This window comes from Chanodichthys erythropterus, chromosome 18 (assembly GCF_024489055.1).
Source record: "Chanodichthys erythropterus isolate Z2021 chromosome 18, ASM2448905v1, whole genome shotgun sequence".
NCBI lineage: Eukaryota > Metazoa > Chordata > Actinopteri > Cypriniformes > Xenocyprididae > Chanodichthys > Chanodichthys erythropterus.
Window position 1 is genome coordinate 24,046,413 of NC_090238.1, and position 15,114 is coordinate 24,061,526.

A 15,114-nucleotide genomic window follows, 5' to 3' on the forward strand; every position below is an offset into this window, starting at 1 on the left:
TGAATATGTCTTACTGTAGCATCTTTATGTTTTTTGTCTACACTACAGTGTTTTGGGGTGGTTGTCATAGAGTTGGGCTGTAGTTTGTACTTCGTCGCTGTAGGTGGCAGTAAAGCTCTAGTGAGAGGTAGAGTTCACGTTACACAACAGAAGAGAAGAAGAAACGTGATTCCTTCCACTTCATTTTAGTGAAGTTCAGTATTGCTCCTCTGCACTTTTCACCTGTCTAAGTGCAGTTGGATAATTAGCTAATCGTTTTTCACTTTTTGTGTTATCTTCATCCTGCAGTAACTACAAAATGTTTGCTGCCAGAAGAGCGTTGCGTCTTTGTCAAAGAGTGGCTAATGTTAGTGTTTCGCGACGCGGATGCGCTGGAGCTATTCCAGTGGACGACATCGTGAACGGTCTGACCGAGGAACAGATCCAGGTATCCCACACACCGAGAGCGCAACCGCAACCGAGAGCCAAAGCTCGTAAAATGTTTTCTTATTTACGTCTTGTTGAAATTTCGTAGGGATGAGCCAGTTGGCTGTGCTAGCGCACACAATGACCTCTGACATAACTCTAGGAACTTGTAAGAGATTGTATCCGTGTAGTCGCCAGGCATTTATCAGTATAAGGTATCATATTCACCTTCATTTAGAGCATCATTCACACTGGCCTAGAGACTGTCACAGAGTCGACGAGTTTCTGACCTGACATTGAAAAACACACGAACTGCAGATCCAACCTTAAAATTAAAATGTATAAGCTTTAAACAGATAAGCTTGAAACAGAAGTTACATGTTTTCACGATTTACATGTACGTATCTCTTTGCTGCCTGTGTCAAATGGCATGCTGGGTGGGTGTGAACGGTCGGCGCGTTTTGATTGGACAGGATCATTTCAGATGCCCTTCATTGGTTTTTATAGCAACCCACATGAACTGAACGTCACTTACAAAATCTGTTAGTGGACATAATGCATATGGTTTGAGCATGGTAATCTCATTGTGAGGAAGTGGCAGATGTCTCTCTTAGTCCAACATAAATTCATAATCCAGAACTTTTTTTTGTTTATATGGTTTCCAGGTTAAATGCATATTATGAAATAGAATTTTCTTGACACTTTCAACTGCAAAACAATATTATAATACTTTATTCCACAAACATGCTGTAAATTAATCAAAAGTGACAGTAAAGACATTTATAATGTTAAAATAGTTTCTGTTTTAAATAAATGATCAAAGAATCCTGCAAAAATACTAATCGGTGCAACTGTTTTCTACATTAATAATAACAAGAAATGTTTCTCGAGCATCAAATCAGCATATTGGAATGATTTCTGAAGGATCATGTGACACTAAATACTGGAGTAATGACATCACAGGAATAAATAGGGATATGATCCAGTCAAAAAACCTTATTTTAAATTGTAACAAAATTAAAATCTTACTGTCCCCAAACTTTTTAATGGTGGTGCACATACATATATTGTTTATTTTATTATACTTTTTATTAACATCAATAATATTTTTGTCTCTAATTTATTATCATTAACTGTTTTTGGCTTTTGTTCATTGTTATTAAAAATGATACGATTCCTGCAGGGATGGGGGAGCTGTTGGACAGGTTTACTTACAAAAATTAGTCACATTTATACATTTGATCTAATATTTGTGCTGTTAAAGAGTTTCTTTTTTTGAGGCACAGCCTCCCATACCTTCTTTTACCCTGACACCGGTAAAACCAAGGTATGTTGGTCGCTATAATGCCTTGATAGTCTTTGAAGCACCATGAAATTACCATGGTATATGAATATGGTAATCATCCAGCATAGTGTTTTGGTATCATTACTAAATCATGGTACTACCACCACAATACTTTTTTTGTAAGGGACATTAGGTGCACTGGAATTGTTTTGTTGAGGTTTTTGGAAGTTCATGTTGTTTGTGGACAGTCTGCCCTGCGTTTATCATCACACATCTTTCTTTTGAACACCAGCTCAGACAGACAGTCCAGAGATTCTGCCAGGAGAAGCTCGGTCCATACGCTGATGAGATTGACAAGAAAAACGAGTTTCCCCGCATGAGGGTGAGTTCCTGATCATGACAAGTATCTCAGGAGTCTCTGTGTAATAATCCTGAGTAATGAATCAAATAAATATGATCTTTTATAAACTAGGAGTTTTGGAAGGAGATGGGGGATCTTGGACTGCTTGGAGTTACTGCTCCAGGTCGGACCATTTACAATCTGTCTTCAAATGATAATGTTGCTGAGACAGCATTGAGCATAGTCTGATATGATTCTCTTTTGAAAAACCAATGGTTTTAATCTTTTTATCCATGTGTGCAGTGGAGTATGGTGGAACGGGATTGGGCTACCTTGAACATGTGATTGTTATGGAGGAGATCTCCCGTGTTTCAGCAGCTATCGCTCTCAGCTATGGAGCACACTCCAATTTGTGTGTAAATCAGATGGTTCGACATGCAAACCAGAAACAGAAAGAGAAGTACATGCCCAAGGTTTGAGTCAAAGCAAAACATTCATATTGATATTCAAGTGTCTATTACATTTTCTGTTAAGCTAGCTTTCTAAAACAGACCCATGACATAACACATTAGGGAAAATCCATTTTCCACACTGTAAATGCTGGCTAATTAAGTAGTGCGTTTAGGTTATTTATGGATTTTAGGATTGAGTTGTTTTTCACAATGTTTGTGCTTCAGCTGATGACGGGGGAGCATGTGGGTGCCTTGGCCATGAGTGAGCCCAACTCTGGCTCTGATGTGGTGTCCATGAAACTGACAGCGAAAAAACAAGGTGACTGGCCTTCTGTTATCACTCTATGTGCTGCTCCGTTAGTCACCACTGTCTGCTGCTATAATAAGCACTGTTACATCAGTGCCATGGACATGTCATTACTGGTTAGATGTGCATGCATGTCACGGTATATTTGTTAACTGATATGTGAAATATATTGTCCTTTCATATTCACTACCATTCAAAATTTTCGTGTCAATGAGATTTTTTAAAATGTAATCAATACTTTTATTCAACAAGAATGCATTTAATTGATCAGAAGTGACACTAAAAACGTTATAATGTTACAAAAGATTTCAAATAACTTCCCTTTTTATTTTTTTTTTTAATTTATCAACAAGATCCTGAAAAAAAGTTTCCACAAAACTATTAGGCAGTGCAACTGTTTTTAACATTGATAATAATAATAAATGTTTCTTGAGTAGCAAATCAGCATATTAGAATGATTTCTGAAGGATCTGGTGACACTGAAGACTGGAGTAATGATGCTGAAAATTAAGCTTTGTTATCACATAAATAATTACATTTTAAAATAGAAACATTATTGATGATTTTAAATTGTAATGGTATTTCACAGTGTTGCTGTTTTTACTGTATTTTTGATCAAATAAACGCAGCCTTGGTAAGCATAAGAGACGTCTTTAAAGTAAATAAATAAATATTACCAACTCAAAACTTTTGAGTGGCAATGTATGTACTAATTTGTGCATGAATATTTAAGGAATAAATCTTATTATGAATACACCAATATTCATATGATTCCAATGAATGAAGCCTATACTTATTTTCATGTTATGGACTATAAGTGATAAATGAATAGAAAAAGGCCATTTTGTCTAAATAAATGACAAATAAACACTAAAATCAATAATTTTATGCCTCACAAGATTATAATGTACACAATGGAAAACTCATTTTGGATTTGCTAAAGATTACATTTAACAGTGTTATTAAATTATTATTATTTTTAACTAACATATTAAATGTACAATATCGACTGATGGATTTCCAGTATCTCCAAAAAAATATATATATAGTATGTTGTTTTTTATTAGTGTTTGTATTGTATGTTTGTTATGCTTATTTATACCATTGCATGCTTTAGAAGGCTCTTTCAATTTGGCAAAACATCTACTATAATGTAATAATGTATTAGTGATTTATGATGTTTGCAAAAAATAATTTCATCATAATACATAACTGCTTTTGACTGGCCATCTAATGCAAAATGATTCATCTTGACCCTAGAATGGTGACAACACATGCTTGACTGTCTTCTTTTCCTTTTGATCTGTCATCTTTAAGGGGATCATTACGTGTTGAACGGTAATAAGTTCTGGATTACGAACGGACCAGATGCAGATGTTCTGATTGTGTATGCTAAGACAAACCCAGAGGCAGAAGCCCGTGGAATCACTGCTTTCATCGTAGAGAAGGTTAGAGAAGACGAACCACTTCCTCTTGGATGATTGATTGTTGTGTTCTGTCACACCGTATTACACCTAGCATTGCACCTAGCATTCTGATTTTGATTGAATGATTCATTTTTAATTTGTTGTTCCATAAGGCTACAACTTCAAATGTAATCATATCATAGTCATTGTGCTTGTGTTCTTGAAGGGCATGCCAGGATTTAGCACAGCGCAGAAGCTGGATAAACTGGGAATGAGAGGATCTAACACCTGTGAACTCGTCTTTGAAGACTGCAAGGTCCCTGGTGGGTGAATGTGCATGAGTTTATTATGCGTATTAGTCTGAAAGTGTTTGAGGTCCATTTTAAAATGTTCTTTTGTGGTTTCAGAGGAAAATATATTGGGCCCATTAAATAAAGGAGTATATGTTATGATGAGTGGGTTGGACCTAGAGAGACTTGTCCTGGCCTCTGGACCTGTTGGGTAATTGTTACCATTTATTTCCAGTAGCATTCTTAGAAATGTAAATTGAGACTGTCAAATAGTTATGTTTGCCCATTTTATACATTCCCTCAGCATCATGCAAGCTGTACTTGACCATGCAATTCCTTATGTTCATGTTCGTGAAGCCTTTGGACAGAAAATTGGCCACTTCCAGGTATGCTTTTCACTCTGAAATAAGCAAGGATTTGTGTGTTTGACATGTTTTACTGTTTGCTAGGAGTGGGCGATATGACCAAATTCTCATTTCACGATATGAGAAAATATATTTCATGATAATGATATTTATATATTACAGTGTAGTTAATTTGTGTAATTTTATGTCATTTCTGTTATTAAAAATCTGAAAAAAAAGAAGCAAATTACAAACAATAGGACAAATACAATAAAACAAAAATATGAATTAAACAAATTAAGTTTTTCAGGTACAATAGGTTTATTTAAAGGTGCAATATGTAATATTTTTGCAGTAAAATATCCAAAAACCACTAGGCCAGTGTTATATATTTTGTTCACTTGAGTACTTACAATATCCCAAAGGTTTCCAACTATTTGTAAATCGTGAGAAAATTGCAATTTTAACCAAGGCTCCGGGACGTGTGAGGAGTCGTCTTGTCAATTGCGTCATACCCTCATTAACCCTCGGTCTGCCTCGGTTTCTGGTTTTATTTTGTGGAAACCATGGAAACACCAAAGACCCTTTAATATTGTAACGAAGCGGGACTGAGGCAGAGATCCAAATGCAGCATTTTATTAAAGTAGAGTGGTCGTACAGGCAGGGTCAAAACAGGAACAATCAGGAACAGTAAGGAGCAGGCAGAATCGTAGTCAGGGTACAGGCAGTAGATCGAGGCAGGCGGATATCATACACAGAACGTTATACCAAGCAAGGGTCAGGACAGGCAGCAACGGGTCAAGAACGGGTAACAGACAGGAACAGTAACAACAGGATATAAACGCTCGGAAATGACACACTGGGAAATCAAGACTTCGCCGTGAGGTGGTGTGTGTGTGAGTCCTTTATAGTCCAGGTAATGCGTATCAGCTGGGTGTGGTGATTAGTGTGGAGTGTGCATGACTGTATGTGGCAACAGGTGATTGGTGGAGTGAGTGCATGTGATTGACAGGGAGGATTATGGGAAATGAAGTCCGGAGTGAACAGGAACAGACTGATCGTGACAAATATTTACATGTTTTAATAGACAAGGGAATATCTGTTTTGATATATTTATAAACAGAAAACTAATTGTTGTTATATAGCTCAACATGTTTAGTCTTTTTCGATTTACCATGCTTTACCATGCCTCAGAGAAAAACACTATTTTGTCAAATAGCTAACATAGCATAATCAGATGCAGCTTTATTTTTATTAACGGTAATACATAATTTTCTCCATCATACAATACGTTTTAATATTAATTGCATGCCATTTATCAACACAAGCCATCCAGTATTTAATATGATATTCTAAAATCGATCTATCTTACTGCAATGTGCAACAGTGTCTCACAGCAGCCGCCGAGTGAACGCACAGAGTAACGTTATAACATCATTTTCAACACTCTCAAATGTATCTAATATTATAAACAGAGCTGTGTTACCTCATACTCATGACCGGAAAAGTGGAAGTGGTGCCGGCGACTGTTATAATAAAAGTTTCACTGCTCGTGCCTCATTTTCAGTGTTGAGCAATCGCTCCAGCGACCTCGTTCAGCTCCCACAACACTCGCTCCTGCTCTGCTTCATACTACAGTAATATTAATGATCTCATCAATGAACATGATTTCTTCCTGACTCCAATCCCTATTCTTTTGCACCGTCCGTTAAGGTGAAGACCACATGTCCCAAGATTCCGCTCTAAAACTTTTACGCCTTTACGACCTCTAGCGGACAAAATTATTACATGTTGTACCTTTAACGTAGTTAGAATTAGTACAGAATGCAGAATTTAATAATCAAATGTAAAAATAAAATATTACATAGTCTTCAGTGTAAAAATAAAATATAAATGTAATCTTACTAAAGCTAAAAAATATATATTCATTCAAGCACAGTAAGTTATTTTCTCTTTTGTTTGATTCACATTAATGACACAGAGCAGCAGGTAGGTATAATAGGCTGCTGTCACTTTAAGACCAAACACATGGATCCATTATACTAATACACATCCAGTTTACACCCAACTGTTTACTTTCACTTGCGACATAACTTGCTGTGTTTACCTGAATACTCCACACGATGGTCATTTTGACGTAAATGTGTGTGTATTTGACCATTCAAGATCAATTAGACATGAAAGAGAACTGAATTTGCGATGGCATGCTGAGAGACACGGCGTTCTGTGCACTTTGGCAGTGTGCCAAGATCATTTTCAGGATAAATTGCACTTATAACTCTTTATCATCAAGCATGTCCCGCTCTTTATATTCTCATTCATGCATTTCATCACTCTGAAGTGTCAATAGTTCTATATATTTACATACCACAATATACTCGATATAGCAAACTCTTTAATGATAGACTTTTTATACCGTGGTAACGATATTGTCATACCGCCCAGCCCTACTGTTTGTACCTATCTTTTAGTCTCTCTCTCTCTCTCTCTCTCTCTCTCTCTCTCTCTCTCTCTCTCTCTCTCTCTCTCTCTCTCTCTCTCTCTCTCTCTCTCTCTCTCTCTCTCTCATATATACATGTATATATATATAACTGTGGCACTCAACAAACTGTTACATAAATACTGAATAAATTTAAAACTGGTTTTGTGGAGAGTTTAAGAGGAAACCTACATAAACCATAGTTATCACTGTAGTAACGTTCTTTAACAGTAATGCACATTATATAATTCTTAGCCAGACAAGTTATGGTTCTAATTATGTTATCACCAGACCAAGCTCAATTTAAAATTGAACATTGGTCTGGGGAGTCTGTATGTATTTTCTACTGCACAAGAGACGTGATCAACGAGCATTATTCACGCAATTGGATAGTCCTTCAACCAATCAGATCAACGATCCGGGTGACGTACTTTGCAAAGCGACGCAAAAACTCCAGACAGGTATTGGTTTGTAGTATTGATCAGCGGTTTGCAGAAGCAGCAATGGCATCGAGCGATTTTGCAGGTTGTGCAAAAAAAACAAAACATGAAAGTGAGTGGTATTTACACCCATTTGAGCGATTTGTTTGCTAAACTAAAGAAGTCATTCAGCATCGTTGAAAGGTTAAAAGGAATTGGATTGACGGTCGTGCTTGCCGTCGTTTCTCTGTCGTCATCATGTTATACCCGCCAATAGCGAGCAAGGTGGATAAGCCAGTCTGTGATTGGTTCCCGCAAAAGTGTAACAGACACAGTAGAAATGAATGTACGGGTTTCCAGACTGAGTTGCCGGGCGAAATCAAATCGCTGGCAGATCAGGCTGGGTTTACCCAGTCTAAACCATAACATTACTCCTATCTTCAAAAGTTAGGGGTAAGAAAGTCATTTTTTTTTTCCTGCAGTCAATAATGTTATCCCTTAAAACTCATCTTTGATCCACAAAGACATATTTAAACATTCCTGTGAAAATAATATCTTCATGCCTTAAAAGTAAAATCTTTAATGTAACTGTACACCTTGCTTCATTTAGTATACATGGATTAATGAATATGCAAATTAGTTCCTGCTTCCACTCCACTACCTGATCCACTCAGTCAACTGTAAATGCTACACAATGTCAAGTGGAAATATTGGTTTAATTCAGCCATATATGATTGAACCTGAAACTGATTCAGAAGAAGAACAGGAAGAGCGAATCACACAGTGTTGTGTACTAGTTAATTGTAACACGCTTTATTTATCACTCTCTACAACGTTGGACACATAACAGTAATTTATATGATTATCCTTTGGCTTGACTACGATATCAGATAGCTAATAACATGTTGTTAATGTTATACAAACCATGTTCCCATTCGCCATCTCAGAGTCAGACAGCTGCCTTCAAAAAATCAGAATCCTTAGAAATGCTTTAAACATTATAGAAATTCAGTGGAGAACAGCCCTGCCCCAAAAGATTTCTGTTTTAAATGAATCCAATCCCAAACTTTTGAATGCATGTATGTAAAGTTATGAAAATGTATTAAACAACTACTGTATGTGACCTTGGTAATAAAATGATTAATTTCTCCCCTTTGACTAGCTAATGCAAGGAAAAATGGCTGATATGTACACACGGCTTAGTTCATGTCGACAGTATTTATACAACGTTGCCCGTGCTTGTGACAAAGGCCATTACAGTGCTAAGGTAAGAGCTCTTTACACAGTTTTTGTTATTTGAATGCTTTATTTTAAAATGTTACATATCAGCCTGGAAATGATGCATGCAGTCTTTCCAGAGTGTGTAGTAGCAGTATTGATTTGTGATGTTATTGTAGGACTGTGCTGGGGTAATCCTTTATTGTGCTGAGAATGCGACTCAAGTTGCCTTGGATGGAATTCAGTGCCTTGGTGAGTGCCTAGTAGTTAGCACAGCAAAAACAGAGAAATAGCTTCCGATGTACCTTAGATCAGGGCCAAACCCTTCTGTCTTCATTCTTAACAATTACTGGGTGGATAAACCGCAAACAAGTCTAACTTGTACCTGTTTCCAAAGATGATTTGTTCCTTGAATGTACAAGCGAATATGATTTGCATGTACATTTTGATACCTCAGCATTCATGTGTTGATTGTAAAGTCACATATTGATCCAACAATTTGGACAGCTAATGTTAGACTGGTCCTGTAGCGATGACAACAACAACTCTGAAATAAGCTTCAAAAATAGATAAATTCAGGATTGTGTGAGTGAATGAAATCCTGCTAATTCAGTAAGCCTAGGTCTTATGACTCAAGTCCTAGTTGACTCACTTTTGCGTCTATTCACAGGTGGAAACGGTTACATTAATGACTACCCAATGGGCCGCTTCTTAAGAGATGCTAAACTTTATGAGATTGGAGCTGGTACCAGTGAGGTCAGAAGGATGATCATTGGCAGAGCCTTCAATGCGATGTTCAAATAAGAGCACCACTTAGCAGATTAGTATCGGATCCCACATGAACTGTTTTGCTTTTATTTAAGACAAAACGGTCATCTGGCATCTGAATTTTGACACTTCCATTGATGGGAAGCATAATTGCTAATCAGTTTCAAGAGCAGTGATACAAAACTATAATATGTCCTTTGGATGTCTAAAGCTGTTTAAATGATGTTCTGTAACACTACATCAAGTGGTCTCGCATACAAGAACACAAGCAGTAGTAGGAGATTTACCTCTCAGACCCCAAGTCATTTTGTCATGTGACTTGGGTGACATTATTGTCTTGTTTTTTGTCAAAACATGGTCAGTCTTTGTAAGCTGGTTTGCATATCATCTCTGCCCCCTAACATGATTGTTTGTGGCTTGGTTTCTTATGTGAATAAAATAAAGATTTCTTTATAGAGGATATTTATTGAAGTCAGTGTAATTCAGACATTCTTTTCCATTTAATGTGTGTATTTTAATTATGCATTTGTCATTTCATTTGTTTAATCATGAGATTCAAAAGAAGTTGCACTTTTTTCATTGTACTGACTCATTAAACCTTTGGGATTTTAGAATCCTGCCTTAATGAATAATCACTTCATGTTAACCTGGTTGTATAATGTTGTTTAGAATAAACTTAATCTTTCTTCCATCTATATCTATTGAATTTCTGTTGTATAGAAAAGTATTGCATATTCGCAGTATTAGTGGAGTTATTTCAGATTTTATTTTCAGTCTGAAGTTCATGTCTTAATTTAAAATGTGTTAATTTTGTAGTATTTTAGTAGCCTTGTTTATCATTTTGATCTTTCATTCAAAAAAATTCACAAAATTCTAACCTTTCATAGAAGGAAAAGAATTGAAAGGGGGGGGGGGAAACTCACATTATGAAATAAATGTTTTTCTCCAATTCATGTTGGCCACATTATTGGTACCCCTAGAAATAAAGTATATTCCCATTCATATTTACATTTTTAGCACACCAGGATGACTATGAGCATGAAATTGTCCAGCCATGACTTCCTGTTCCACAGGAGTATAAACATGAGGAAACACAAAGGCCAAATTCTCTTAATCATCCATCACAATGAGAAAAACCAAAGAATGTAGTTCTGATGTGCAGCAAAAGATCGCTGAGCTTCACAAAATAGAAAATGGCTGTAAGAAAATAGCTAAAGCAGTGGTTCCCAACCACACTCCTGGAGGCCCACCAACACTGCACATTGTGCATGTCTCCTCAATCAAACACACCTGATTAAGGTTATCAGCTCATTAGTAGTGACTCAAAGATCTAAAATGGGTGTGTCAGACAAAGAAGACATGGAAAATGTGGAGTGTTGGTGGGCCTCCAGGAATGTGGTTGGGAACCACTGAGCTAAAAGCATTGAAAATCCCATTTTTCACTATCAGGGTAATATTTATAAAGTTCCAATCAACTAAAGATGTCACAAATCAGCCTGGAAGAGGGCGTGTGTCTAAATCGTCTTAATGCATGGTGAGGAGGAAAGTTTGAGTGGCAAAAGACTCTCCAAGGATCACAGCTGGAGAATTGCAGAGATTAGTTGAGGCTTGGGGTCAGAAAGCCTAAAAAATAAAAATAAAAAGACAAAAAAGGTTTCAAGAAAAATCCTCCTTGCTCATCCAGAAACAATCTCAAACATATTAAGTTGTCAGAAACGACTGGAATTGCAAACAGGACCGGCTTCTATGGTCAGATGAAACTAAAAAAAGCTTTTTGGCAGCAAACCCACCAGATGGGTTTGGTGCAAAAAGGGATAAAAAAGTACCCCATGGCCTATTTTTTTGCTGGAGGTCCTGGATATCTTGTTCAGATACATGGAAATTATGGATTCTATCAAATACCAACAGATAAAAAATCAAAACCTGACCGCTTCTGCTAGAAATACAATAATGGATTGGATCTTCCATCAGGACAATGATCCAAAACGTGTCACTGAGCACAAAATGAAGCTTCTGCCATAGTCATCCCAGTCCCCTGACCTGAACCCTAAAGAAACTGAGTGGAGTGAACTGAAGGGAAGAAGCACCAACATAGAGCTGGGAATCTGAAGGATCCGGAGAGATTATGCATGAAGGAATGATCTCTGATCTCTTGTCAGGTGTTCTCCAAACTCATCAGGCATTGTAGAAGAAGACTCAGAGCTGTTATCTTGGGATGCAATCACTGGGTGCCAATAACTGTGGCCAACGTGAACTAGAGAAAAACATTTATTTCATAATGAAATTTTTCCCCAATTTTCAATTGTTTTACTTAAATGAAGGTTTGAATGAAAGATCAAAAGGATAAACAATGAATGCAGATTTATTTACACAGCCGCCTTTGCTCATATTTACCAAGGGTGCCAATATTTGTGGAGGGCACTGTATATTATTTATTGTATTTTATTTTTATCTTTTTGATATTTTTCATTTTAATTATAGTTTTAGTATTTTTGTGATGTGCTTGTCATTTTAATTAGTTTTAATTTCAATAATGTTTCTAATCAAGTTGTTTGATCATCTAATATTAATATTTTATTTCATCTTTACTTCATTTAACAAAAAAGAATTTTAATTGTTTTAGTTAACAGTAACAGTGTTATTTACTGTCTTATTTTCTACTTGAAATGGAAAAAGATGCTTTGTAGAGCTGTACACTATTTCTATTATCAGTACATCTTTAATTGTTGAAATTGAGAACTTTTACACAATAGTGATATTTACAGAGCCTATATGTTAAACATCTGGTTTATTTTTTGAGCAGGTGTTGTGGAAAATTACTGAACAATGACTCTTCATTACAAATAAAATTATTTCTTTTCTCATAATATATTTATTGCATATAATCTATTCAGGATATAGCTTACTTCATTATCGTACTTAATATTCTTTATACATAATTGTTAGAGTTAATAAAATGGTTATAGATTAGTTAGAACACATTTTTAAAAAAAGTTTTGTAGATGCAGTTCATTGAACATCCATTGATATTCTGTGACAGCCTAAGAAACAAGTTGGTTCCTTTATTTAAGAGCAGTTACATAAATGTCAACATTGGAATTGTTGTTTAAAGGGTTAATTCACCCAAAAATGAAAATAATGTCATTTATGACTCACCCTCATGTCGTTCCACACCCGTAAGACCTTTATTCATCTTCGGAACACAAATTAAGATATTTTTGTTGAAATCCGATGGCTAATTTAGGCCTGCATAGACAGCAATGACATTTCCTCTCTCAAGATCCATAAAGGTACTAAAAACACATCTAAATCAGTTCATGTGAGTACAGTGGTTCAATATTAATATTATAAAATGACAAGAATACTTTTTGTGCACCACAAAAAACAAAATAATGACTTTTTAACAATATCTAGTGATTTCAAAAACACTGCTTCGCAATTCTGTGTTTCTGCTGATTTCAAAACACTGCTTCGCAACATTGCAAATGTTTTCTTTCAACATTTTTTTAGTGATATTTACATTATAAATCACATGTAACAATCCTCAACCCTCACCATCAAATATCTAGAGTAGCGTCCATACTGTCCATTCATTCAGATTAAAAAAAAGCCAATCGCAGGGCACTATTTAAAGAGACTTATCAATTTAGTCAATAAATGGCTGCCACATCCTAAAAAAATTGTTTTTCCGACCCTCTTAATGAATACCTAATTTTTTCAAGGGAGAGACAAGACATCATATCACTAATCCATTGAGTATGGGTGGGTGGGTGTGTGGGAAGGGATCTTTCCACTTTAATAGTATCGCTCTACATGCTAATAAGGAAGAGAAAGCAAGGACTTTACGTGCTGAAAGCCATGACTCCTCTGGAGCTACTCCAAATAATGCCATCAGAGGTTCTGACTCTAAACTGTGTTTAAAAACCGCCGAAAGGGTGTGAAATATTGATCGCCAGAAACGCTCTAATTTGGGACATGTCCAGAACATGTGAATTAATGATCCCTCATCACATTTACATCTATTGTGTGGGACTAGTAAACATTAGAGCTAGTTTAACTTTGCATATATGAGCTCTGTGTACAACTTTGAACTGTATAAGTGAATGCCAAGCACACATTGACGATGAGTGGACCTGTTTGAGAATACAGTGTGTCTTCAGAAAGTGGTCTGTCAAGGTCTTCCTCAATGCCAGATTGGTCATTTAATTATAAATAATGGAAATTGAAGGAGCGTTACGAATCTTTTGTGTCGAATCAGGGATTCAGATTGCGTTTCACACCGCCAAACTGCTGAAATCACGTGACTTTGGCTCCGAACCACTGATTCGATTCGTAAAGCTCTGAAGCTTCAAAAAGCAATGTTTTGAAATTGGCCATCACAAGATATTGTTAAAAAGTCATTATTTTTTTTTTTTTTTTGGTGCACAAAAACATATTCTTGTCGCTTTATAATAGATTGAACCACTGTACTCACATGAACTGATTTAAATATGTTTTTAGTACCTTTATGGATCTTGAGAGAGGAAGTACCATTGCGATGCAGGCCTCGCTGAGCCATCGGATTTCAACAAAAATATCTTAATTTGTGTTCCGAAGATGAACAAAGGTCTTACGGGTGTGAATCGACAAGAAGGTGAGTAATAAATGACAGAATTTTCATTTTTGGGTGGATTAACCCTTTAAAGGCTTTGTTGAATTCGCTGTTGAATAAACTGTTAATATAAAAACACTGCTAGAGAAAAGACTGTGGTTTATAACAAAGTATTCTGACACACTCTGCTTGTCAAATGTCCATGTCATGTCCATGTCAGTGGATGTGATAACACCTGTAACTAACTTCATACATCGGTAACACTTTAGTTATGAACTAAGAATGAACAATACTTCTATAACATTTAGTTAATTTAATGTTTACTAATACATTATTATAATCAAAAGTTGTATTTTTTAACATTATTTAATGCACTGTGAACTAACATGAACAAACGATGAATGACTATTTTTATTAACAACTAAATGCTGTAACAAATGTATCGCTCATTGCTAGTTCATGTTAGTTAATACATTAATGTTAACAAGTGAGACCTCATTGTAAAGTGTTACACATACATCCACTAAAAAGATTAAAAAGTCACTTTTAAAATTGTCTCAGAAAAGTGAACATCAGAAAAGTAGCATCATTTACTTGCGGATTTCACTTGTTTGATATATATGTCTGATGAAGTGAAGTTCATACATTCATAAGCTCAAGTGTCTAAATGCTTTTAGGGTTTCACATGTGCCCATGGCCCTTTAAGAAACTCCATGGTGTCCCAGCATGCCATACGTCAACACACTGGCCGTGTCCCAAAACTTAGTGGGCTACCTACCTAGACAGGATCATAGACACATTGGGCGCGTT

At 36.1% G+C, this 15,114-nt stretch overlaps 1 protein-coding gene across 1 annotated transcript; it reads left to right on the plus strand.

Moving 5' to 3' along the window:
• Nucleotides 1-117: 117 nt before the first annotated feature.
• Nucleotides 118-10,408, plus strand: ivd (isovaleryl-CoA dehydrogenase). The gene is made up of 12 exons (XM_067367699.1): nucleotides 118-427; nucleotides 1,983-2,072; nucleotides 2,163-2,214; nucleotides 2,334-2,503; nucleotides 2,708-2,801; nucleotides 4,107-4,237; nucleotides 4,422-4,518; nucleotides 4,603-4,696; nucleotides 4,790-4,871; nucleotides 8,890-8,994; nucleotides 9,125-9,197; nucleotides 9,616-10,408. The coding sequence occupies exons 1-12, from the start codon at nucleotides 299-301 to the stop codon at nucleotides 9,747-9,749; spliced, it is 1,251 nt and encodes a 416-aa protein (XP_067223800.1). The 5' UTR covers nucleotides 118-298; the 3' UTR covers nucleotides 9,750-10,408.
• The last annotated feature ends 4,706 nt before the right edge of the window (nucleotides 10,409-15,114 follow it).